The sequence below is a fragment of the Alligator mississippiensis genome, chromosome 10 (genome assembly GCF_030867095.1).
Source record: "Alligator mississippiensis isolate rAllMis1 chromosome 10, rAllMis1, whole genome shotgun sequence".
Classification (NCBI taxonomy): domain Eukaryota; kingdom Metazoa; phylum Chordata; order Crocodylia; family Alligatoridae; genus Alligator; species Alligator mississippiensis.
This window is the reverse complement of record NC_081833.1, coordinates 35,626,212-35,650,379: the sequence shown is the minus strand read 5'-3', so window position 1 is coordinate 35,650,379 and position 24,168 is coordinate 35,626,212. Positions and strand designations below refer to the sequence as shown.

The 24,168-nt window shown below is 48.1% G+C and overlaps 1 protein-coding gene across 1 annotated transcript in view; it reads right to left on the bottom strand.

Moving 5' to 3' along the window:
* CARMIL2 (capping protein regulator and myosin 1 linker 2) overlaps positions 1-24,168 on the bottom strand; it is a 129,212-nt gene that overhangs the window by 28,140 nt on the left and 76,904 nt on the right. The window contains exons 29-33 of the mRNA XM_059713291.1: positions 23,301-23,432; positions 22,542-22,608; positions 14,868-15,136; positions 4,835-4,938; positions 360-765 (exon numbers count right to left, since the gene is read on the bottom strand). Of these exons, the coding sequence (XP_059569274.1) occupies positions 360-765; positions 4,835-4,938; positions 14,868-15,136; positions 22,542-22,608; positions 23,301-23,432 (978 nt within the window). The remainder of the gene's footprint in view (positions 1-359; positions 766-4,834; positions 4,939-14,867; positions 15,137-22,541; positions 22,609-23,300; positions 23,433-24,168) is intronic.

Here is a 24,168-nt window from a genome sequence, read left to right as displayed (position 1 = left end):
GTCAGCTGAGGACAGTGGCAGGTGAATGTCCCCTTCCTGCACCCAGAGACATAAGTAGAAAGAGAGATGGAATGGGAGAGAAGGTGCTGCTGAGCACAGATGGGAAAGGAGTTGCCTTACCTGCTTTGGGGACTCAAAAAATGTCCCCAGCTGCTGCTCTCACACAGCATGGTCCAAGGGCCCCTGGTCCCCAGGGCTTCAGGGAATCAGTCATCCAGCTACACTTGGATCCACTCCTGCCCTGTGCAGGGAGGAGTAGGGCCTGAAATGCCACAGTCAATATACTAATGACACAACAGCACTGGGCAGTGATTTCCAGGAGCATGGGTTCTCTGGGGCTTAGAGGGTAGGGGAGTTACCTTTTCATGTTTCACTCCTAGCACCTCCTCATCCTCCCCAGATAGGAGTATGAGTGACTGTGATTTGCCTTCTCTGGAATACTTGGGCCTGATCCTGCGGGCAGCATCGGGGGTCTGGCTGTGTTCTGTATCGGCTCTGGGCTCCACAGCCAACCCACCCTCTTCAGATTTGCTCAGGGGCTTGGCAGCTTCCCCTGCCTTACTCGAAGACCTTAAAATGTCACTCAGCATAGACTTCCTGCCTTTGGCTGCCACTGGGCTCCCCTCAGGTTCCTTCTCACACTTGGAGACCCTGGTGGACTTGGGCTTCTTGAATGCAAAGAAGTTTCCTATTTTCTTCTTGAAGGTCCGGGAGCCAGAGGATGTGAGAGGAGCTGAATCTGGGCAGATTTCCAGTGCAGCTCGGCTGTGATAAGAGAAGTCCAGAAAGAGTTAGTGCAATTGCAGACTGGAGATATGAAATGAAAGCTGGAATTGGGGCTACTGTACTCCTGATGCCTCACAGTCCTGAGAGTTGTGGCAGGCTCTCAGATGTTCTGCTGCCTGTCTGTAGCCTGGAGGAGTCTGCCCATTCTCTCTACAGTGAAGAGGTAGGAAAAGGGAACCAATCATACCCCTCAGAAGACAGTGGGTCATGAATCCTGGCTCAGAGGTTGGGACAAAGGGAGCCCCTGCTCTGCTCACCTGCTGGCTGTTTTGTCGGCTTAAAAGTACTGACCACTAAAAGTGGAAAGATCAACGGGCAAGGCAGCATTGCTGAGCACAGCTGCTTGTGTTCAGGGCAGCAACTCCAGTCCTAGCTCACAAGCATGCTGTCCAGTACAAGGATGGGCTACCTTCCAGACAACAGGACAGTGGGTTATTAGGAAAGACTGGGAGAAGAGGGCTGGTGTAGAGGGATCCCTCCCCTGGGAGATTTATTGCAGACTTTCTTATGCTAATTACCATCTCCATACTGGGAGTCTCATTTTCAGAGGCACAGCCACATTCTTAGTTCCACAAGAGGCTGGATTAATGCAGCCCTGAAACAGGCAGTCAGCAAGGTCAGCCCTGGGTGGCTGAGTTGCCAGCATTCCCTGGGCCAAAGAGGATTCCTGCCCACAACACCTGTGCTAGTGCTGCCCGGGCCTCTCCCAGAACAGCTCTGGATGGCTGCATCACTCACCAGTCAGTCAGTCATACCTGGGTGCAGCTGAGGAAGCCTCCTGCTCACTGCCAAAGATTCTAGCCCCAAAGTAATAGGCAGAAATTAAATAATCTAAGTAAATGAAGGCATTGCATAACCACGAAGAGGAAGAATTTGTCACAGAATAATCACACCACAAGGAATGGCAGAGACTCAGCTCTGCCTGCCCTGAGGCTGGGATTACTGATCCTGGAACAAAGCCAGCTTTCTTTCTTTATTGCCAGGGCCAATACAGAAACATGCATGCCTGGCTGCCTTTCCACGGGGGGCACAGGTCTTACATGCACAAACACTCATGGGTGCTACAGGCTGACTTAGGGCAGCTTTACATCATGGCCTTCACAGTTGAGTGACGTACAGAGCCAAGAGCTTTCAGTGGCTGAGGCAGCATGGTGCAGGTTAAAACCCCAAGACACAGACAGAAGTGCAGCTCTCTTTCTGTAACTCATGGCACTTCACAGGAAACACCACAAGTTACCGCAGTCCCCCAGACCTAACAGGTATTCACTGTTGGGTCCCAGTGGTTGAGGGAGATCTAGCTTCAGTTTAGAGCAGCTATGAGTCTGCAGCTACTCTCTGCCAGCCTCACCCCTCCCCACTTCAAGCCTTTGGCACTATCTTCAGAATGGGAGGGGGGAAAGAGAGCAGAGGGAGCTTGTTCTGGGGGTTGCCCAGTTGGCACTGGAAGGTGGGGGTCGGTGGATTGGAGCCTCCTCCCCCACCTTGAGGGGGTCTCCAATCCACCTGCCCCACCCTCCAGCACTGGCTGAAAAAACCCCAGACCAAACTCCCACCACTCCCTTCCCCCTCCTCCCATTCTGAAGACAATGCTGGGAGTAGGACTGGGCTGCATCATCCCAGCTCTGCTCCAGGCACACACACCGACACAAATTACTGAAGGCACTTTGCTTTGGAGTGCCTTCATCTGAAAACTCATGTAATGAGGTTTCAGATTGTCGTGGGATTGGGCCCTATTAAAGCTCTCTGCAGCCATGCATTTGTGTTAGGTCACATCTATAGAGCGCTTTCAGGAGCCAGATCAGGTAAAAATTGTCACTTTTGTCTGCCCCTCCCGTGTCATGTCTCTTCTTGTTCTGGGACAGATGCTCAGAGGCAGAGTCCTCATTGGATATTCTAAAGACCTAGTCAAGAACATGGGGAGGATGTTCCCAAGATACCACACACAAATGGCATGTTGGGCATTTCCCTTCAGGGTTATATGGTCCAAGAGCATTGTGGGGACAATGCAACCCACACTGAGAAGCTGGCTCCCCTGTCTCTTTAAATCAGCCTGGGAGTAGAGAATAAAAGCTGCCTGTGTGAAAATGCCACCTGCTTCCCTGCAGGCAGGATACCTTGACACTCAAAATATGGTGCTAATGACTGACAATCCTTACAGGGTGCTCTTTGTGCTGCTATGCAGCATGCTCTGCTCAACTGGTGCTCTAAAATAGCCTGGACATTTAAGATTCCCCCAGCCCTGCCAGATGAATTCCATTCAGTAACACAGAGCCCATGGGAGCAGAGAGGTACTGTGTTCCTGGGGCCTGGGCCTATGAGTATTTTATTTTATATGACAAAGCATGACTTTTATTTTAGAAGTCAACTATGCACTGGTTAATGTCCCTGGACAGCCGTATTCAGATGTGGGTTTTGGCTCTTGTTCTCATGAGACAGATGGGCTGTGCATTGGATGGCCAACCTTCTGGGAAGTCTGGGGGGTTCAGTGCAGACATGCAGAGCAGAGCTGTGGCAAGGAGGAACAGGTCAGATTTTGCAAGAGAGGAAAGAAGGGGGCAGGTGTCACTCCAACCAATATCAGCAAATCAAGGGAAATCAGAAGTGACTAACTTCAGGGAAATAAAAATAAGCAGGGATGAAACCCCTGGGCAAAGAGAAAGGTGCTTCCCAACAGAATTACAGGACCAGTGAAAAGAGGGGAACAAAGACTAGAGAAGTATATGAAAGAGGAAGGAAAGGATGTGAAAAGCAGGGAAACATGGGGCAGAATCCCATTTCACCCAGTGGATCACCGAAGGGCAGCTTGAGGCTAACTGAATCACCTGATTCTTGTGTAGCTGAGATTCCATTGCCCCCTCTCTGGGCACATAAGTGCCCCCATTATGGGAATATAATCACCCTCCAGAGATGCACAGGCATCTCTTTCTTCCTATAATGGGGGCATCAACACAGACAGAGGGGTAACAGAATTGGTCCCACACAATAGTCATATCACTCAGAGTTAGTTTCAAGCTGCATTTTGGTTGTCCAAGTGAAGTAGGATTATGCCCATGGGCTCCTTTTTCCTTTTCCCGCACTGAGGAGCCCAGGCACTGCAGAGCTTTGTTTGCAAGCCACAATGAGCCAAGCCTTGCACAGCTCCTGCTGCCTGTTTTATAAGTCTGAGGATACATGTTCAGCACTGACACATCACTTCCTACCTACAAAGGACTGACCTAGTAGTCTTTCCTGTTCCTGCAAATAAGGAAACAGAAACATGGAGGCAATTTGTCCAAGACCATGTGCCCAGCTAATGCTTTTTTCCAGGGTTAGAATCCAGGATCTCTTGGCTTCCAGTTCTGTACTGACTGCATTAGATGACACATCCCCTGCACAGTCAGTACAGAATTAGAAGCCAAGAACACTGCTGTGCTGACCAACCTTCCTCCATGTTTTCATTTCCATCTTTGGAATCAGACCCCAAGCCGAGAACCTACCAAGCTGTGGTCCTATAAAATTCCACTGCTCTCTTTGCACAGCATGGGGGTATAGGCCCCCATGTCTACGTGTAGTCCCAGTGTAGGCAATTACATCCTGCCATCCTCAATCCCAACCCTGGTAGTTTGAATGGGACCATGTAGGCTAGATCTTCAGCCAGTATTAATTGTTTTAGATCAATGGATACATGCACATTTATACCCGCTGAGGATCTGGCTCCAATTCTGTTTCACCCACTGTCCTAAAAACTGCCATGTAGCACTGCTGTACACAACAGCAGTTATGTTCCACCCCAGAAATGACTATTTCTGTGATGCATGAATCACATATCTGACCCACTGCATAAGGGTGTTGGGTTTTATGAAGGTTCGTCAAGTGCTTTGAGATTCCTGAGTGAAGAAAGGTAGAGAAACATAATGAATCTTAGTTACTAGGAGTAACTGTAACCCTGTAGTCTGAATTGGAAACCATGCAAGGTCATTTTACCCTGAGGAGAGTCACCCTGTTCACACATCCTTGGTTCATATTCAGGTAATATTCATGAGCCTGAATTAACCTGTTCTGTACTTACGGCAATTCCTCTTGGATCAACTTCTTGGTGAAGAACTCGTCTAGCCCTTCATCCACTCTAGTAATGCTCCTATCCTCATCATTGTCACAGGAGACTGGCTGGACCTAAAAACAATAACCACAGTCAGCAGGACAGTGTTGCAATGGCAGTGGATAGAGAAGGGAAGATGTCAGGAGAAAGTCAACTTTAGGGTGAACTATGCCAAGAAAAAACAAGAAATTATTCCCTAAAGTTCCCACTAAGCATGCTAGGATTTCTAGGGAGGTGGTGGATTCTCTATTACTTGAAAATTTAAAGGACAGATCTGTCAGCAATGCCTTAGGCATAGCTCATCCTGCCATGGGGCAGGAAATGGACAAGATGGCCCCTGAACCTCCCTTCCAGCCCTATTTTCTATTATTTCTAGGATTATCTGTTCTATTGCACAAAAACAAAGATGTAGGGATGTATATGTGTGTGTGAACATCCCCCCCCTCCCCAACCCTGTATATAACTTCCTCATGAATCTTCTGATAATCAGTGCCATGTGGCCAAGTACTAGGAGGGACATAAAAAACACTCCAGATTAAAATCACAACCCAGATACCATTTGCAACATGCAAAGTGTCCTCTCTGTTACAGAGCACACAGTGAAGGGCCTGAAAAATCCCCTTCACTGCCATGGAATACTGAGAGGCAAGGAATCCTGACTTAAAAGATCAAGCTCACAGAAGTACACCTAGATCCAAGATCCTAGCTGTATGACAAGGCTCTTCCAGCCTGCTGTCAAACTGCCCTGGTATTCAATGCTTCACTGTGTTTTGATGTTCGCTGTGTTTTCATAGGTTTTCGATTACTACGTTATAACCTAAGGCCTAGGTTGCGTATAGGTTTCCCTACAATCATGCTGTCCTGCTGCGGTGTTTCCAGCTCCTCAGCACTAGGTTCTGAAAAGCCCCCTATATGACACCTTTAGAAGCCTGTTGCCCTTAAGCTTATGCTATGTAAAATCAGATCTGCAAAGTTCAGATGGCTCCAGTGAAATGCACAATAGGGCTGTGTAAAAAAGCACCATTTTGTTTCGCCTTGTGTTTCGCCATTTCAAAGGGACAGTGCTTTGTTTTGTCGTTTTGTTGAAGCTATTTCACTGTTTGGATGCGTTTCAAGGTTTCGCCTATAGGCTATAATGGGGAATCATAAAAATGCCTATAACTTTGTCATTTTGTGCCCGATTCGGATGAAAATTGCAGGGATGGTAGCCCCCTTCTGAGGGCATGCAGCCTGCCAAGTTTCAAGGAGATAGATGCAGAGGTTTCTGGGAAACTGCACCTGAAACTGCTAAAAGCAAAAATGGCGTCACTTGCTACCAGGCTCAGCTCCATGAGGCTGTGGAGCCATCAGCCACCGGACTGTGCTCGGAACCAGGGCTGCGCTCCGAGCGGGTCCACCAGCCCCATGGAGCTCAGCCTGGCGGTGGGAGATGGCGGGAAAGCCAGTGGCGGAGCTCCTTGGAGTGCAGTCCTGGCAAGCACAACCCGGTGGCGGGAGGCTCCTCAGCCCCACGGAGCTGAGCCTGGAGGCAGGAGGCAGGGGAGAGCCACTGGCCAGGACTGCGCTCGGAGCCAGCGCTGCACTCTGAGTGGCTCCACCACTTGCTCTCCCACCGCCTCCCGCTGCCGGACTGAGCTCCATGGGGCTGGCGGAGCTGCCCAGAGCGCAGCCCTGGCTCTCCCCGACCTCCTTCCACAGGCTGCTTTGAAACTAAAAATGTTTAGAAAAACTTTCAAATGCCCTCATTTCATTTTGAAGCTGTTTCAAAGCCTTTTGTTTGTTTCAATTTTGCTGTTTTGAGCTCAAAATGTATTAAAACAGCTTTGAAAAGAAACACTCATCAAAATTTCACACAGTCCTAATGCACAAGAGAAGCTGAGTCTCCTGAGCAGCCTCCTGTTTCCCTGTGTCCCCAAGTGCCAGATGTGGGAGTTGCCATTTCTTTGAACACTTCCCTCTTATTCACAGATGTTAGGGTCGGGACCTCAATAGATCATCGAGTCCAACCCCCTGCATAGGCAGGAAAGAGTGCTGGGTCTAGATGACCCCAGCTAGATGCCTATCTAACCTCCTCTTGAAGACCCCCAGGGTAGGGGAGAACACCACCTCCCTTGGGAGCCTGTTCCAGACCTTGGCCACTAACTGTGAAGAAGTTCTTCCTAATGTCCAGTCTAAATCTGCTCTCTGCTAGCTTGTGGCCATTATTTCTTGTGACCCCTGGGGGTGCCTTGGTGACTAAAGCCTCACCAATTCCCTTCTGTGCCCCCATGATGAACTTACAGGCAGCCACAAAGTCGCCTCTCAACCTTCTCTTGCGGAGGCTGAAGAGGTCCAGGTGCCCTAGTGTCTCCTCATAGGGCTTGGCCTGCAAGCCCTTAACCATACGAGCGGCCCTTCTCTGGACCCTCTCCAGGTTATCCACATCCCTCTTGAAGTGCGGCGCCCAAAACTGCACGCAGTATTCCAACTGTGGTCTGACCAGCGCCCGATAGAGGGGAAGTATCACCTCCTTGGTTCTGTTTATCGTGCATCAGCAGATGCATGACGAAGTGCAGTTAGCTTTTCTGATTACTTTGTCACACTGACAACTCATGTTCATCTTGGAGTCCACTGGGACTCCAAGATCCCTTTCTGCTTCCGTGCCACCAAGCAGGTCATTCCCTAGGCAGTAGGTATGCTGGACATTTTTCCTCCCTAGGTGTAGCACTTTGCATTTCTCCTTGTTGAACTGTATTCTGTTGTTTCCCGCCCATATGTCCAACCTGTCCAGGTCTGCTTGTAGTTGTTCCCTGCCCTCCAGTGTGTCCACTTCTCCCCACAGTTTTGTGTCATCCGCAAACTTGGACAGAGTGCACTTCACTCCCTCGTCCAAGTCGCTGATGAAGACATTGAAGAGTATCGGTGCAAGGACCGAGGCCCTGCGGGACCCCACTACCCACACCCTTCCAGGTCAATACCGACCCATCCACTACAACTCTCTGGGTACAACCCTCTAGCCAATTCGCCACCCACCAGACCGTGTAGTCATCCAAGTCACAGCCTCTTAACTTGTTCACCAGTATGGTGTGGGATACCGTATCGAAGGCCTTCCTGAAGTCTAAGTAAATGATGTCAACCCCTACACCTGCGTCCAGGTGTTTTGTAACCTGGTCATAAAAAGAGACTAGATTAGTCAGGCATGATCTACCTGCTATGAACCTGTGCTGGTTTCCCCTCAGCATAATTTGTCCTGCCGGGCTCTCGCAAATGTGAGCCTTGATAATTTTTTCAAAGACTTTGCCAAGGATGGAGGTGAGACTGACTGGCCTATAGTTGCCTGGGTCCTCCTTCCTCCCCTTTTTGAAAATGGGGACCACATTGGCCCTTTTCCAGTCCTCCAGGACCTGGCCCGTGTGCCATGAGTGTTCAAATATTCCCGCCAGTGGCTGTGCAATGACGTCAGCCAGTGCCTTCAGTACCCTCGGATGGAGCTCATCCGGGCCTGCTGACTTAAACGCAACCAGTTCCTCCAAGTGCCTCTGCACCATCTCAGGGTCTATGCATGGTAGTCTGGTGCCCTGCTGCTGCCTCTCTACAACCCCAGTGAGAGACTTGTCATGCCCCTCGCTTAGGAACACTGAGGCAAAGAACTCATTGAGGAGTTCAGCCTTGTCACCCCTGTCTGTCACCAATTACTTCTGCCCATTTAGTAGAGGTCCTATTCCACCCTGGGCCTTCCTTTTACTCCCTATATATCTAAAAAACAATTTTTTGTTATCCTTAACTTGGGATGCCATCCTCAGCTCCATGGTAGCTTTGGCCTGTCTAACTGCCTCCCTACAAGCGCGAGCAGAGGAGACATACTCCTCTTTAGTAATCTCTCCCCGTTTCCACTTTTTATATGCCCCCCTTTTTGCCCGTAGGCTGCTCTGGATTTCTCTGGTCAGCCAAGGAAGCCTCTTGGCCCCTTTTCCCCTTTTTCCCCACATTGGGATCGTCTCCCTCTGTGCCCGAAGGATCATTTCCTTAAGGCACAGCCACCCTTCCTGGGCTCCCATCTCTTCAAAACTCTTACTCTGTAGTGCGTCCTTGACTAAACGCCTGAGTTCACTGAAATCAGCTTTCCTAAAGTCTAGCAGCAGGTATCCTTCACAGCAGATATCCTTGGGCATGTGTCATTTTTCTTTTGATTTAACAGAGAAGCTACTCAGCCAGGATCCCAATTCTAATACCCTCAGAAAACATCCCACAGAAGGCAGGCTGCTCCATTCTCAAAAGAGAAATCCAAGCCTATACCTGGCTGTAATCAGAGCTGAGATGAATCAGTACACTAGCAGGTCATAAGATCATCTGACCTGCCTTCCCTCCACCCTCACACATACATATGGAGGCAATATCACCATGTATGGATCCACTCCTGTTCCCCTCAGAGGGCCTTAGAGGCCTTACTGTCATCCCTAGCCTGCTACATGTTTCTTCATTTCATCTCATTATTCTTGGTCATATCCAAAAGGATTGGACACGTGTCACGGACAACGAGCAAGGAGCACAGATCCACACAGGAGACTTTATTTTGGTGTGGTCACTCCCACAATGCACTGCACAAAGCAGCTGACTGCAGGCTTCCACCACACCAAATGCATAAGAGTGGATTTACCTTGCATATAACAAATTTTTGGTATAAAAAGGGTCATCGCATAAGAGCAAATTCACATACAGAACCAGCAAAAAGCGAGGGAAACCTGTATAGCAGAAAGACAGAGCAGACAGGGTTCCCTGGAAAGCCCAGAAGTGCTTGGGGTATTTTCTGGTTAGAATATTGTGAAGTTTTACACTGAAATTAGTTTCTGGCTCATAACTAATGGGTACATATGCCTATTGCTTCATTCTCTGCAAAGGAGTCTGTGCTGCACAGACACCCACACACAGAGGTGCATATCTATAACTCTCTTGTTAATCTATTTATATGGTGTGTTTTCACGTTATCTAGAGCAGGGGTTTTCAACCTTTTTGGATCAGTGTACCCCTGGTGGCCAAACGGAGCAGGGGGAGAGGGGACAGTGTGTGGCCAAATGTGGAACGGCAGAAGCCGATGCAAGCTTCCCCTGCCCCCCACATCCGGCCGGGTGGGCGATGCCTGTGTGGCAGCGTGGGACGGTACATGGTGGCGCTCTGTCCCCGCCCACCTGTGTGTACCCCCTAGGGCTTTCTCAAGTACCCCTGGGGGTATGCATACCCTTGGTTGACAACCTCTGATCTGGAGCATTTTGTGTAGCAGATAAGCCCCTTGGCTTCGGAGCTAAATAGATGAATCTCAGCAAGTTGCATTTCTTTCAAAAACCACTTTGAAAGGTCCAACAGTCACAAACTCCTCCAAGACTGTTTTAGGCTGGACATAAAGAAAAACTCCTTTACTGTCCGAGCCACCAAGGCCTGGAATAGACTCTCCCCAGAGGTGGTGCAAGCACCTGCTCTGGACTCTTTTAAGAAATGCTTGGATGCTTATCTTGCTAGGATCCTTTGACCCTAGTTGACTTCCTGCCCCTGGGGACCCAATGTTCTTCTGAGGTCCCTTCCAGTCCTAATGTCTATGAAACCTAGGAAATCACTTAGAACTGGAGTCCTCTGAATCCCAGCATGGGGGTGGGTGCAAGTGGTTTGGGCTTATCTTTCAGCAGCAGTGCTGAGATGGCTCCACAGGCCATATAGACTTTGCCTTATACCTTTTTGCATGAAGACCCAAGGTCTGAAGTATTACAGTCCTGGCCACTCCAGGGCCTCTCAAACACAAGGGAAATATTTCTTATTTCATAGAATCCATGGGATAATCAAGTGTTTTGAGTAACCTGCATATCACCAAGAATTAACTCAGCCACAATCCTGGAGCTGGACACCCACAGCATCTGAGGAGTTTTGTTCCGCAGAAGCCACTGGAAATCAGGACTGCAGCATACTGTGGGGAAGCTGCATCTCAAAAGGCCTGCATGTAAGAGGAAGGATGCAGCTCTTGGAAGATTACAAGGTGCTTAAAGCTTTTGCCAACCCCAATACATAAAGAGCCCATTCAGTGCAGGTTTAATACTTCCCTGGTCTTTGATTATTCTGATTAGGGAGGAGGGCTTCCATGGTTTTAGGGAGACCTTTGGGAAATGACCAGAAATAAGCCCTTGATTTTCACAGCTGAAGAATGCCTGGCAGAAGTTTTGCTTCACAGGTTGGCCACCCTGGTGCCTTGCACAAATAGCTATAGTTCAGTGGGGCTTTGTGAATCTCTACCAGGCTAGCTAAGCCCCTGAGTCAAGATAGCAATTACTGAATGGGGGCCTGAGGCACCTACAGTAAGGGCCTAGCTTTCAGATGTGCTGATCATCTGCCCCAAACTCTAATGGAACTCCAGGAGAGCTGGTGGCTGAAGAGGCTCAGCACCTCTGAATACTGGCCCATTTCCCTGGATATCTGAATATAGCTCAAGGGGTCTCATTTTGATCACTATGTCTGAATTCATTGGCAGTGGTTTGTACAGTTTGTTGGGACTGGTTCAGCTATCAGTGGCCAGCTACGATGCTGTTACTGTTACAGTCAACAACAGCACCCCAAGGCACCCTCACTATGACTATCCAATGTGCTGTTGTGCCTTTCACATGCTACTTTTCTGCCACCTCGTACAGAAGATTTCAGGCATGCTGAGAAGGCACAGTTGAACAAGCTATGGCCAGATCCACTGTTCTGGGTGGAAAGTTTGATGGACAGCAACATCAGAGGAAGTAGATGGTAGTAAAATGAAAGGAAGTCCAACATTCCTTTAGACTTGGACAGAATTTTCATTAAATTCCAAGCTGCCACTTGGGAAAGGACCAGTTTTCAGTACTTGGTCCAAAGCTATTTCAAGTCCCTGGGCCATCCCAGGACAAGCTCTGAAAACTCAGTGAGAGGTCTGCCCACATAGCCAGGGACACAACTTCACCCACTGCCTTTATGGAGCAAAAAAGAAACATGCCACCTAACTAGTAAGTGTTCTGACCAAGCTAATCCAACCCTGCTCAGTCCCTGTGGGTGGCACATGTTCAATGACTGCCAGCCTGCCAGAGTGAAGACTTCTTTTTTGGTGACATTTAAATCCATAACACTTTTCATTCCATCACTCTGTGCCTCTTGGGATCAGTTCCAGTGGTACAGGATCTGCTTGCACTGTCACATCATATTCATCAAGCACTGCCCTCATCTGATGCTCCACCAGTATTCTAGTGTGGGAGGACTCTATCTTTGCCAGGAGCTGAATGACAGACCCCACAGTGGGCCTATCCCTTGATTTCTTACCGGTTGGCAGGAGCAGCATCTATCTCCCGCTCTCACTTCTATGCTAGCCAACACGTGAGGCGATTTTTATTCTCAACACTGCAGAAGAGCTGTATCAAATTGATCAGGCTTTGCACTCTCCACAACTGGGCAGACCTAGACATTGGCCATACAGAAGATACAGCCAGCTAATTATCTCATTCCCCTGTAAAGTCCCATAGCTTAAGCGTCCTACTTCACCAAACTTCTTCTCACAAAGTTTAGCTGTGAGACCGTGACACCCTTAAAGTAGTGCTGGGTGTGAGCACAGCAGTGCCCTGTGGTACATGCTAGAAAATCTCAACACACATGCTAGATGTAAATACAGTACAATTCCTTCCAGCATGGAAGACACAGGCAAAGTGAGGCATGGGAGCCTTCCCTGCCTCACTAGTGAAGGGAGAAAGCCCCAAATAGCCTTGTCTCTTGGATGGTGTGAGTCGTTTCTTCCCATGCTGCTGAGGCAGCAGAGGAGTGAGCTACATCTCTGGGAAGAGGCTGTCAAGCCTTTTATCGTCTCAGGCTAGATAAGGAACAAGAACTGTTTATCTGTCTACTCAATGTTATACTCCTTTCTACTGTGGGGAGAGCTCAAACTCCTGACTGATATCACCTCCCCCCATGCCTTATGTTAATACCCAGCCCCCAGTTTATGCCAGGCTTAAAAATAAACTGGATTACTAATCATTTCTCTCTGCTCTGTGCCTGCTCTTTAATAATCTGAAGTACAGTAGTGCACACAGAAGGGAAGAGGCCTGGCTTGACTGCTTTACAGACACACTGCTGTAATAATGCTTCAGTCTCTGAGAGATGATCACTAACCCTGAGATTTGAGACCACTAACCCTGAGAGATGACCACTAACCCTGACCACTAGCCCTTTATAATGAAGCCAAATTAGTGGTGGCATGATCCATGTGTAAATCAACCCTCTTGCCTGAAAACAGACTAATGTGGAGGTGTGGAAGAGGCCCCCAAGGTATCAGATCTAGCCCTCTATAATTATTTTCAAAAGGAATCTCCTCACTTCTCACCATCACACACAACTCTGAGGCCCATTACCTGTGACAGGCAAGACCCAACCCCCTTTTGGCGTCTGAGACTTCTGGGGCTCCCAAGGCAATATCTACTAAAGGAGATAGGTGCAGCAGCGTGTGCTAGAGTTCAGCAAAGTCCAAACCCCAGCATATGTCTCTAGACATAAAAGGGACTTCCCTTGTTGCCCAGACTAGGTAGAAGTCCACCTAAGCTCTTAATGTAGGTGCCAGGCATACACTCCATGTGGGTCCCAGTGTGAAACTCATCTATTATTAGTGGCTAGACATAGAAGTGGCTGTGAAAAGTGACCCATCAGCTCCACACATGGCAGTGCAGGGCAGGGATCTCCACACACAAGAAGCCAATGGCTGGGTATCCCTTCCCTTCCTGGCCCTCCCACCCCCGCCAACAGGTTTAGAACAGCAGTAGCCACCATTCTGGCCCAGAACCAGGCACAGAAACTGGGAAGAGCAGCACGATGCCCTTTGTGGCCTGTTGCTGACTGCAGGGTATCTTTTGCCTCCATCAGTCTCACTAAAAAAGCCCATTTAGAACAGCTGCTCTCAGGGTTTGCATCCTACTGCACAATCCCAGGGCACCCCAGACCAAACAGCCCTTACTTCTCGCCCTCCTGACAGGAGGCTGTGGAGAGCACCTGCAGAACACCCTTCACCTTGTGCTGACCAAGACCAGTGCTCCTTTATCATGGAAAGAGAAGCCCCTGGTTTGAAAATGAAACCAAGAGAAGACAAACAACAGAACCTCCTACACCAGAAAACCAAACTCATCTCTCAGCTTGTCAAACCATCCTGCTGGGAGATGCACTAATCTCCTCTAAACTAGTAAGGGCAGCACACAGCCCACCTCTCCCATCCATGTTGTTGTGTGCACTGGAGTTTCTCTAGCTCTTGTGACACCAGGTACAATGCAGATGCACCCAAAAGTTACTCCACCCAGTTGTGGCATAAGGTGAAGTTATAAGTGAATTGTTTGCCAGAAAAGGGGCATTCCCTGTCACTTTTGAAACTAATCAGATAGGTCATAAGCATCACAGAGCTATATATGCCAGTGTTTTGTGGTAAAGATTCAAGGTTAATTGAAAATCTGTTCAAAAAAGGTAAAGGCCTTTTCATTAGGCCAGTGGACCCTCAGAGCAAACAAGCCACTAATAGTTAAAAATAAGTCGCACAGTTTTACTGAAGGATTGAGTAGATGGATTTCACTCCCAGCCCCCCACCCCCCCAACCAAAGAGTTAGGGGCAATTGAAACAGTGTCTAATCCTGTAAGAAAGGTCAATGAATAGGCAGGCAGAGAGAAAGAAATGCTGCAAATACACAAAACCTCTGCACACAAACTGCAGCTTTCCTGGGTAGATCACACCTACTACATTTCTGCAGCAGCTCAAAAAAATTATATAAAGGAAAGATTTCACCATTCCCCTGGTAACACAAAAACACAGTAACACCCTCACATATAAACAGCCCCCTTTGAGGTGGAATCCAGCAGCAGCTTAAGCACAGCTGATGACTGCATAATAAACCAGCTGCTGCTCAGTATGTTTTATCTTCCAGGGCTGGAATAAATGCTGATGAAGATATTTACCCATGACAAAAATAAGCCCTGCCTGATTGAAAAATGAAATTGGTCTTACATTTGGCTTGCTTGGAGGCTGCTTGTTTCTGCGGTTGGGCCTGGGCCTAGTTCGGGTATAATGCTCCAGTTTCTCTCCCTCAGTTGGCAGGTCCATAAGGGATTGTGTGGATGCAAGCTCTGTGCAAGGAAGCAAACTGCTTCCAGCCTCAGCATCCTTTGTGGAGGCAGGGCGTGACTTCACAGAGGCACAGCTGACTGACAGCAGAGCCTGGTGAGTTCCAGTCTCGTTATCTTCTGCCTCTGCCTGAAGATTGAGCTCCGAGAGACCTGGGGAGGTAGGGGAAAAAACCAAAAACCTTTGAAAAGCTACCCCAGGATTTTCTATCTACCCTGAGCAGGTTTTTCTGCTACAGAAAGATTATTACACAAGGCAACTAAGAGAAAGACTTATAGATTACTGCAAACATGCTTGGTGCTCTCTGCACCAGAGGAAAAAAAATCCCTTGCCACACAGCTTGTGTAAGTGCAACGGATGGTGGGTGTAGCTTATGCATCCACCTCTTGGAACTGAATTAAAGCTAATTCTGGGCCTGATCCTGCCAAAGCATCCATGCACAGAACACCGGTCAAAATCCCTAGGAGCTCCATGTGTAGAGAATGCTGACAACTGCGAGCTTGTGGGTGAGACCAAGATGGCATTGATCAGGGTCCTTCCCACCCTGAGGAAAAGCAGCTGCAGAGCTGTCAGGGAAGATGCGATTGCTTAGTGGACAAACTGAGCAAGAACCAATTTGAAGTGCTTGGGCAGGACCTGCTTGTTCTTACCAGTGAAACTGAAACACCAAAACACAGGCTGATGGGAAATGTAGTGCATTTGATTTCAACAAGCTTGCGTTCCTAGGTCAGCATGTTGGATTTGGAAGCTCCTTGGGACAGACACACTCTGTGTTGTGTCTATGGCAGGGTCTGTGGCCAACAGGCCAAATTTGGCCCCTGCTGTGGCCAGGCTGAGGTGGCAGAAGACCCCAGGGCCTGATCCTGGCATGCAGGAGTACAGGGCCCAATCCTAGCTTGAAGAGAAGGCGTTGGGCCCAAGGATCCAGTGTGCAAGGCCAGGCAAAGGTAGTACAGGGCCCCAAAGCCCAATCCCAGCACATAGGGCCAGGCTGAGGCAGCACATGGCCCCAAGGCTTGAACCCAGTGCATGGGGATGATGTGGGGCCTGAAGCTGCGAGGACCCAATCCTTGCATACCAGGTCTGATCTGGCCCACCGGCTGGCCTGTGCCACTCCTCTGGGCTACCAAGCCAAAACATTGAGCCCCACTGGTCTATGAGATCCTGGGTCAAGAACTGAAACTCTTAAATGACAGCATGACATAAAAAAATCAATCATAATAATGGTTTTATCTTCTTGCCAAGTTAACCCGAAAAGAGATGTGGCCTGCCACAAAGGAGTCCCATTCCAGCAGGCATGGGGCATGGGGAGTTACACCTCCCTGCACCAGCATAGCTATCTCTGGGCCATGGCAGCTCATCCCCCAGAAGGCCTGGTGGAGCTGCCACAGCCTCCCACCCTTAGGGGGTTCCAGGGCCATACAGTGGGAGACAACTGTTAGGGAATGTCGGTAGCAAAACAGCACCTCCCTTTGGCTGCCTGGGTCAAGCCTCCCTCAGCCAGCAGTCACTGTTTGGAGCACGTTTGCCTACTGGTCAGGAGGAAGTTCCGACCAGACCTTCCACCAATAATATCAGGCAAGTTTAATAACCATGGAAACAGGATTAGACTCATGAGTGAATATGTCCCTGAATATTGGGTCCCTGTCCTGTCATCAGATGAGGGAGGGCCACCCCTGCATCCAGGCAAACAGGATGGGGCTCTAAAGAGACCTTGCACGATCACTAAGATGCATCCTTATGAATCTCGGAGAATGAGCAAAACCTTTGTTCAGCAGCATGAGAAATATGTACCAGAGAGAGTGTTGCTCTTCTCTGACACAGCAGAGAGCCAATTTGCAATGGCACAAACAGGCCTGACTAAGAAGCAGCTAGCATTTAGTTTCAGCAGACCATAGCTCAATGATTTTCAGTCAGAGTGCCTTGACACCCTTAGGTACCGCCAGATTCTTTCAAGGGTGCCCCAAGGTGTAAGGGGGTAAGTGCAGGCTGAGACAATCCCCATCACCACTGTGCATCCTCTCTGCAAGGAAGTGAGCCCTGTAAAATATAAATTAGTTTCTGCAATTGGGTGCCAGTTGTGGAAGGTATTTCAGCTCAAGTGAGAGGTGCCTTGAGTCCAGTGAGGGGTGCCTTGAATCCACAAAGGCTGAGAAAAACTGCATTAGCTGCTTCAAAGATTAGGCACCCCTCAGGCCTTCCCCTCACAGCTTTTTTTTTGTTATACAAACACTGACATGTTGCTGCAAAACTCCCTAATGTCATGCTAAGCAGTAGATCAGAAATCTCAGGCTAGGCCAGTCATCCATGAGTGAATGTAGACAAAGAGACACCCATTTCCAGCCAGGGAGTTAGATCACTGGGCTCAACTGGATTCACATTAGTCTCTTGTCACGAGCAGCCTGTGTGTGTGTGCGTGTGCGTGTGCGTGCGTGTCTTCCATATTCCAAGCCAAATCAGCCAAAACAAATTCCAAATCCAAGTCAGTCCAGAACCATAAGTGGCCATACTACCAGCAAACATCCTCCACCCCCATCTGCGGCTTCAGATGTTTCCAAAACCTTTGGCAGGCATCCTACTTGCAGGCCCAAGCCCGGAGGCTTGGGGTTCAGATGCCCTTGAGTTTTGCTTGCTCTCAGCCATAAGGCTGCAAGAGCAAGCAAGGGAAAAGTCTTAGTAAGGAAAGGGAGCGAGCACAGCTCAGAGAGGAGGAAGTAGCAACTGGGACTGTCCCCTCCCTCAAACCAATATCCTTGCAGGTGCCATTGAACTTATGCCAAGGTGTACCAACTACTGTACCAGTGAGCAGTGCAGCTCTTCTTTCAAATGCCACATGCTGGGTGCAACCGCCAAACATACATGTTTGTGGTGTGATTTGGGCAGCCTGTGTAAATACACCATGGAGGAAGTTTGTTATGCAGAGGCCCTGGGGAGTGCTGCTGGATAACTTGCCATGAACGAAACCTGGACATCTGAGGCAGCACTAAGAACACCCTATGAGGGCCTGGCTGTCCTTTCTGCAGCTTCAGATACCCTCATGCATCCACTCTGAGGAAAAAGTCCTTCATGGCTAGGAGCAGTGACATAATGAGCTCTGGCACTGGACTGGCAGGCTTGTTTCTGAGGGAGTCCCAGGGATCTCAGATCTGAGCTGTGCCCACTTCCTCCTTTGATGTCCTAAGACCTAGCCCCAGCATCAAATTGCTGGGTTGCAAGTAACATTTCTTCAGCGTGGAAGGAACCTTATATAGTACAATGCACACCCAGGGGCTGGGCACCCTGCCTCCATGCTTGCTTTTGGCCTTTGCCAGCCCACAATGGGAAAGAAAAGGAAAACCAGGATTAAACCACCTCATCATGTCCTCAAAGAACAGAAAGCCACCACCTGCCCACCATGCTGTTTCACATAGAAAGGCTAGTTCTACTAATTATGGCTGTGGAGAGACTTCCTAACTATACAGCATGGCCCATTTGAGGCCATGATGATCAATACTCCCTCCAGCCTTGGTTCCTATAATGTTATCATTCAAATGTGCAATATGCCTGCTTTTATCTCCCATAGAAGACCCTAAACCATGCCCTTGTCTAACCTGGGATCTGCTGAAAGCTCAGGGTCCTGATGGACAATATGACATACAGCTCCAAGCAGTAAGAGGTCACCAAAAGGCCAGGTATTTTCCTTATTCTTCCTCACTCTGGGTTTTATATAGAATGTCACTATATAGCTGGCTTCCAAGGGCATTGCCCCCCCGGCGTCATATTTATATGGATTGTTACCAGGAGGCTAGCTTCCATGCGTACACAACAGTGTTTGTGGTTGTAACAGGTAAGACACTGCCCGTTACAGAAACGCTCGGTAAAAGCACCTATTTTGTTGAGAACTTTCTGTCCGACCCATGGAACTGGGCGAACTATTGACTGTTCACCTATCCAGGACGCTAAATACCCGTTATGGACTTTGGTGAAGCATCCATTACTTGCTGACAATGATGAGGTGCTCAATCAGATTGACATAACAAAAGGCTTAATTGCCAATTAAGTCTTCCTGGCTGGTAGCAGACAACTGGAGAGTGACAACAGCTGGGTGGAAACATTGTATAAAGGACTGTCCAGGTGATCAGCAGCTTCCCCAGAAGGGGAAGAGCCAAGGCTTTAGATGCCAGAGACGGCAAGCAGTCTGTGCGGAGGCGCAGGCGATGAGAAGAGAGATTCGCTAAGAATTTCTTGTTGAAGCGGCGAGTGTCGGGCATCCGGTCCATTGGAAGATGAATTGCTGATTCAGCCGGAAGATTGCAGCTCCATCTGCATTCATGACAAGGACTTTGTTGCTGTGAATTGGTAAATGGGGCGGGCTTGCAAATGCCCACTCGGTGAGTGTTTGTTGCGGGACTGATAAGTGAATTGGGAACTTGTAGGGAGAGCCAGCTGAGGGACCTACAGCTGGCAGCTAGCTGAGCTACACTTCTTGTGAGCGGGTATTGCTGATGCTCATTATTAAAACTAAGTGAGCACTCCTCTCATGTGATGTTCCCCTTTAATTACTCCCATCAAAGTTGTGGCAGACGAGATTGACACCAAAACAAGGGAAGACAAAGCTATAACATCTTGCTGTGTGCCCTGGAAGAAGAACATGTTCACAGTAGTATAAAGCCATTGACTGGGGTAGGGCAGGCAACTGCTGCTTCCTTCTTTAGTTCTTCCTTCCTTCAGCAAGCAGTTCTTTCTAAATTGCTGCTTCCTTCTTTGCATTTTTGGGACTCATCTTCCAAATGGACTGCTCCCATGTGTGGACTTGGAGAACAGCTTAACAGAATGCAGCGTAATTCAACTTCTATGAGCAATTCATCCTGAGCCATTTATACTACTCCTGATTGTGGTTCAGTAGTTTTCATGGCAATTGCTCCCAGATATACCAGGTCAGAATTTGGGTCAGTGTCACTGACCATTTCCTTGAATCAAGGGACCCCTGAAAACAGACCATCAAGTTCCTGCTCAAAACTGACCAATAGAAACATCAGGTGCTGAAATGGCTTTAGCTAAGCCATCAGGTTTGCTGGTGAGCTCTCACTACCTCATCATCAAAGACCCATGGTCCCAGGCCAATACAATGGTAAGTGGGTGCTGCTCATAATTACCTGATGTGGATGACACCCACCCTACAGAAACAGACTGACTGTGGGAAGAAACCCTCTCAAGGGTTTCAACAGCTTTCCCAGAAGGGAAAAGGAAAGACTCAGGTGAATGTTTTATGCCAGCTTGGTTTGTCTACCTGTAGCTGCCCATTAAGATCAAGATGAGAAGGATAGATTTTGATGGGCTTTACCTGTACCGTAAAGTTTGAATAATGAAGGTGCAGGTGTCTGTGAGCCATACTTTGGTGACCTGTGCCTGGACCTCCTTGAAGATTAGGCAAAGCCAGATGTCTCTGCAGTGACAGCATGACATTACACTGTCTTAATGCTCATACAAGCATATTTTCCAACTGGGCTACTGGGAGATCATAACCTATCCATCCTGGACACCATGAAGTCTTTCTATTCATCCTTACTGAGCCTCTTTTCATGCCTTATAGTGGTACTGTAATACTCATCCACATGATGTATAGCAAATGTTGGGCTGGCCTTCCTCTCAGATTGCCTAGATGGGGAGTAAAATCTCTTTGCAACTGTCAATGAATTACATCAAATTAAATGGCATCAGCACCTCCAGCCCATGGTGAGAAATAGTCACAATTCTGGAAGAAAGCATTAACAATGGTTTCTGCAAGGCCACAATATATCTGTGGTTTCAATGGGTGGTCATAAGGCTGCATGACTTCAGCATCTCATCTTATGTATGAGGCAAGACACAAATTGTAAAGGCTTTACATAGGATTGCTAGAGAAGTCCATAAACCACATGTTCTTGCTTTAATGTACATGAATATGGTTACATGTTGCTGTATCTGCTTTTGCTGGCACTCAGCATCCTGGGAAAAGATGCATTTCATCTCAACAGAAATTGCCAGATTAGTTACAATTAATTACACTGGCTCCTGACACCACCTCCAGATTATTTACATTAAACAAAGGGTTTATCCTTCCTACTCCTATCTCCCCATGGACACAGGTGGAACTTGAAATCCTGCCTCATGGCTTTGGGAAGGTGGAATATCTAGAGAAAAAAGAAAAAAAAAACAAAAACAAAAAAAAACAAAACACTTTGGCTCCCAAATGACAGCCATTGGCTGACTGGCCTCAAACCAGCTGCTGATCCAAAAGTTATAGCATTAAACAATATTAAAATAAGATGCTAGGAAAGGGAGAGACCTAGGATGAACAGACCTGCTCACAAACTATCTGTTGGTTAGTCACAAAAGCATGACTTTGATCTCCAGCTCCTCTGGGTTCATTCTTAGGCAACAGAGATACCAGATTCCCTCTCTGCCACAGGAGTAGAAGAATTTTACTCTCTGGAAACCAAGAGAACCATGCAAGTTGATGGAAAAGCTAATTTAAAATGAGAGCCCTTTGTCTGTGCCCTTCCTCAGAGCTGACCAGGGTTCTTTCTGAACCGGAAGCTTCTGACTGATTCTGTCATCATGCCATGTCAAGATATGACATGTTGAGATGCATCTCAGAAGGAACACCTGGTTTTAACAGATTGCTGGTGCACTCTGCAAGCCAGATCACCAAGATGGCAGTAGCAGTGGCATTAATAGTGCCCCTACTTAAGGTGGCTCTGCTCTCCTTGAGAACAACTGGGATCAGAATCAGGAGTTCAGCTCTCTCCTGGGTAAGCAGCATGAACACCTTTGATTCATCCCCTAATCATTAGATTCACTGAACAGAGAAAGGACTGAACACACACAGAAGCTGACAGCCTTTCCACCCTAGTGGCAGCAGAGCACTGCTGAGTGGGAGGAAGCTATTGCTGTCACTGTCGTCACCACCAGGACTTTAGTCTGAGGCCAGCCAAGGGTTGGGCACATTTCCAGTTGCTTCTGTGTATGACTCCTGGGACTCCATCACTGGAAAGAGGCTCTGTTCAAAATTACTCAGCAGTACCTTCTGTTCCCCTCAGTCTGACCCTGTTTATTTATATTTTGCACCCCAAACTCAATTAAATTCTGGATTCTCTGACTCTCTCTCAGCCATGGAGGTAAGTCTCTCCTAGCTAGGTATGCCTACCCTCTCCAGATTTAAACAGACTGACACCTTCTGTAACAAGCATCTAGGAAAGAAACCTGGACACTTCTTGTGGTGACCCCATAACAAGGTCTAAACCAGCTTGCTCAACCACAATTTAGATTTCAGAGTAGTGTTGGGCACGTCTACATGAGATGCTACTGCACTGTAGTGTTGGCAGGTACTAACCATGATGCAACGCTACTGCACAGTAGTAACAAGCTACTGCGCAGTAGCTCGTTGTTACTGTGGAGAAGCGTCTGAAAAAAACTGGGGGGGGAAGCTACTGCGCAGTAACGCCAGTTACTGCACAGTCTGCCACTCATATAGACATGGCCATTGAGTCACATTGAGAAACAGCATGTGAGCAGACGCACACACAGCAGCCTTACTTCTCATGGCAGGCGTTGGCCGGATGCTTCTGAAGTGCTTGTTTTTCCTTCGCAGAGCCATCTTGCACTGCAGACAGGAGAGAGGTTGCTTTTCAATGCACAGTGCTGGGCAAAAATATGCAAAGGTAACTACTAGCAGAGGGAGAGTCCAAGACCACCCCCAATTTAGCAGGCTAAGGTGTCTGAGATGGCAAAGGCCACTATTGCATTTTAAATTAACTCCTGACATCCAAACAGACCCCAGGCTTATGCCATTAAAAGAGAGGCTGCAACCTGGTCATGTATGAGTTCTCTGGGGCTGGGCCTTCTCTTCTCAATACACTATGTGGAAATCCCAACCAAGCTATTGCAGTTGCCTTGTGGCCAATACCATGGATCCCCGTTTGGTAGCTCTATCTTGGTGTTTTATGGTGGTTTCCCCACAGTCATTTCTGATGATAAGTTGAACTAAAAAAAGCCAGGTGCAAGGATGGTAGGTCATCCAGGGGTTAATTTCACAGGAGTTACACCCAGGATGAACTGACCCAGACAAACTACAAAAGCCCAAAACACAGGGGAAAAGCTCATTACCATTATTTTAATGGGCTTAATCTGGGCAGATAACCGTATCTTTATCATACTTAAAGACATAACATAGTTTGGGGTTGAGGCCTAGTATTTCTTTGTACTAAAATAGAGCTTTATGACTCCTATCATCTCCATCCCACTGAATTAACATTGGTATTGGCATTGAGGGGCAAAAACTGAAGTGAACCCTACCTCCTCCACTGCAAAGCCTTTCTCAGCCAACTCCAGCAGATTCCTGCTCTTCATTAGCAGGACATTATCCTCCTCCATAATATCTGTCTGCAGCAACTGAAGATCCTGAGAGTGTCTTGGGAGACTTTCTGCCTAAAATCATTAGGAAGCACTTAAATTATTCCTTTTGATGAAGCCAGTTAGGGATAGTGCATAATGCCCTGTTCCTTAAGACTGCCAATCATTTGCAAATCCTGTTTCTACTGAGAGTGGATTGAGGCAGATTGAGACCAGGCATCGCCTCCCCCTCACAGCCAGCCAGAACACTTTCCATACCCACAGTTCCACTTGAGTTCTGCAGAGGGACCTGGTACAAGCACAAGTGGAGCTTTCTCTTACCACCTTTCTCCTGGAGTTTCTGAAATGCTCTTGGTCACAGATGGCACCTATACATGTGTAAAGAGGCTGCTCTGACACATTGCAATTACAATGTGTTGGAGCAGACTCGATTAATTGAGTCTGCTGGAGTATGGTAAATACCATGCTCCAGTGACTCACGTCATGTGTATCAGTGTCCCTGCACTGAAAAACGGTGGCAGGCATGTTTTAACTAAAGCTGGTTTGATGAGCTTTCGTTAAAGCACCCCTGCCACCATTTTTCAGTGTGGGACACTGATGCACGTGACACTCCAGGCACTTTAATTAGAGTGGCTCTTAGAGCCACTTTAATTAAAGCACACCCTCCGCCAGCACCTCCCACAGCACATCTATAAAATGCCACAGGTACTCCTAGTTCTCCCTCCAGTGACTTTGTTGGAAGCAAGTAGAACCAAAGGGTATTGTCAGCATGCCAAAGGAAGAGGAGGAGCTACGAGTGATGCAGTCTCAG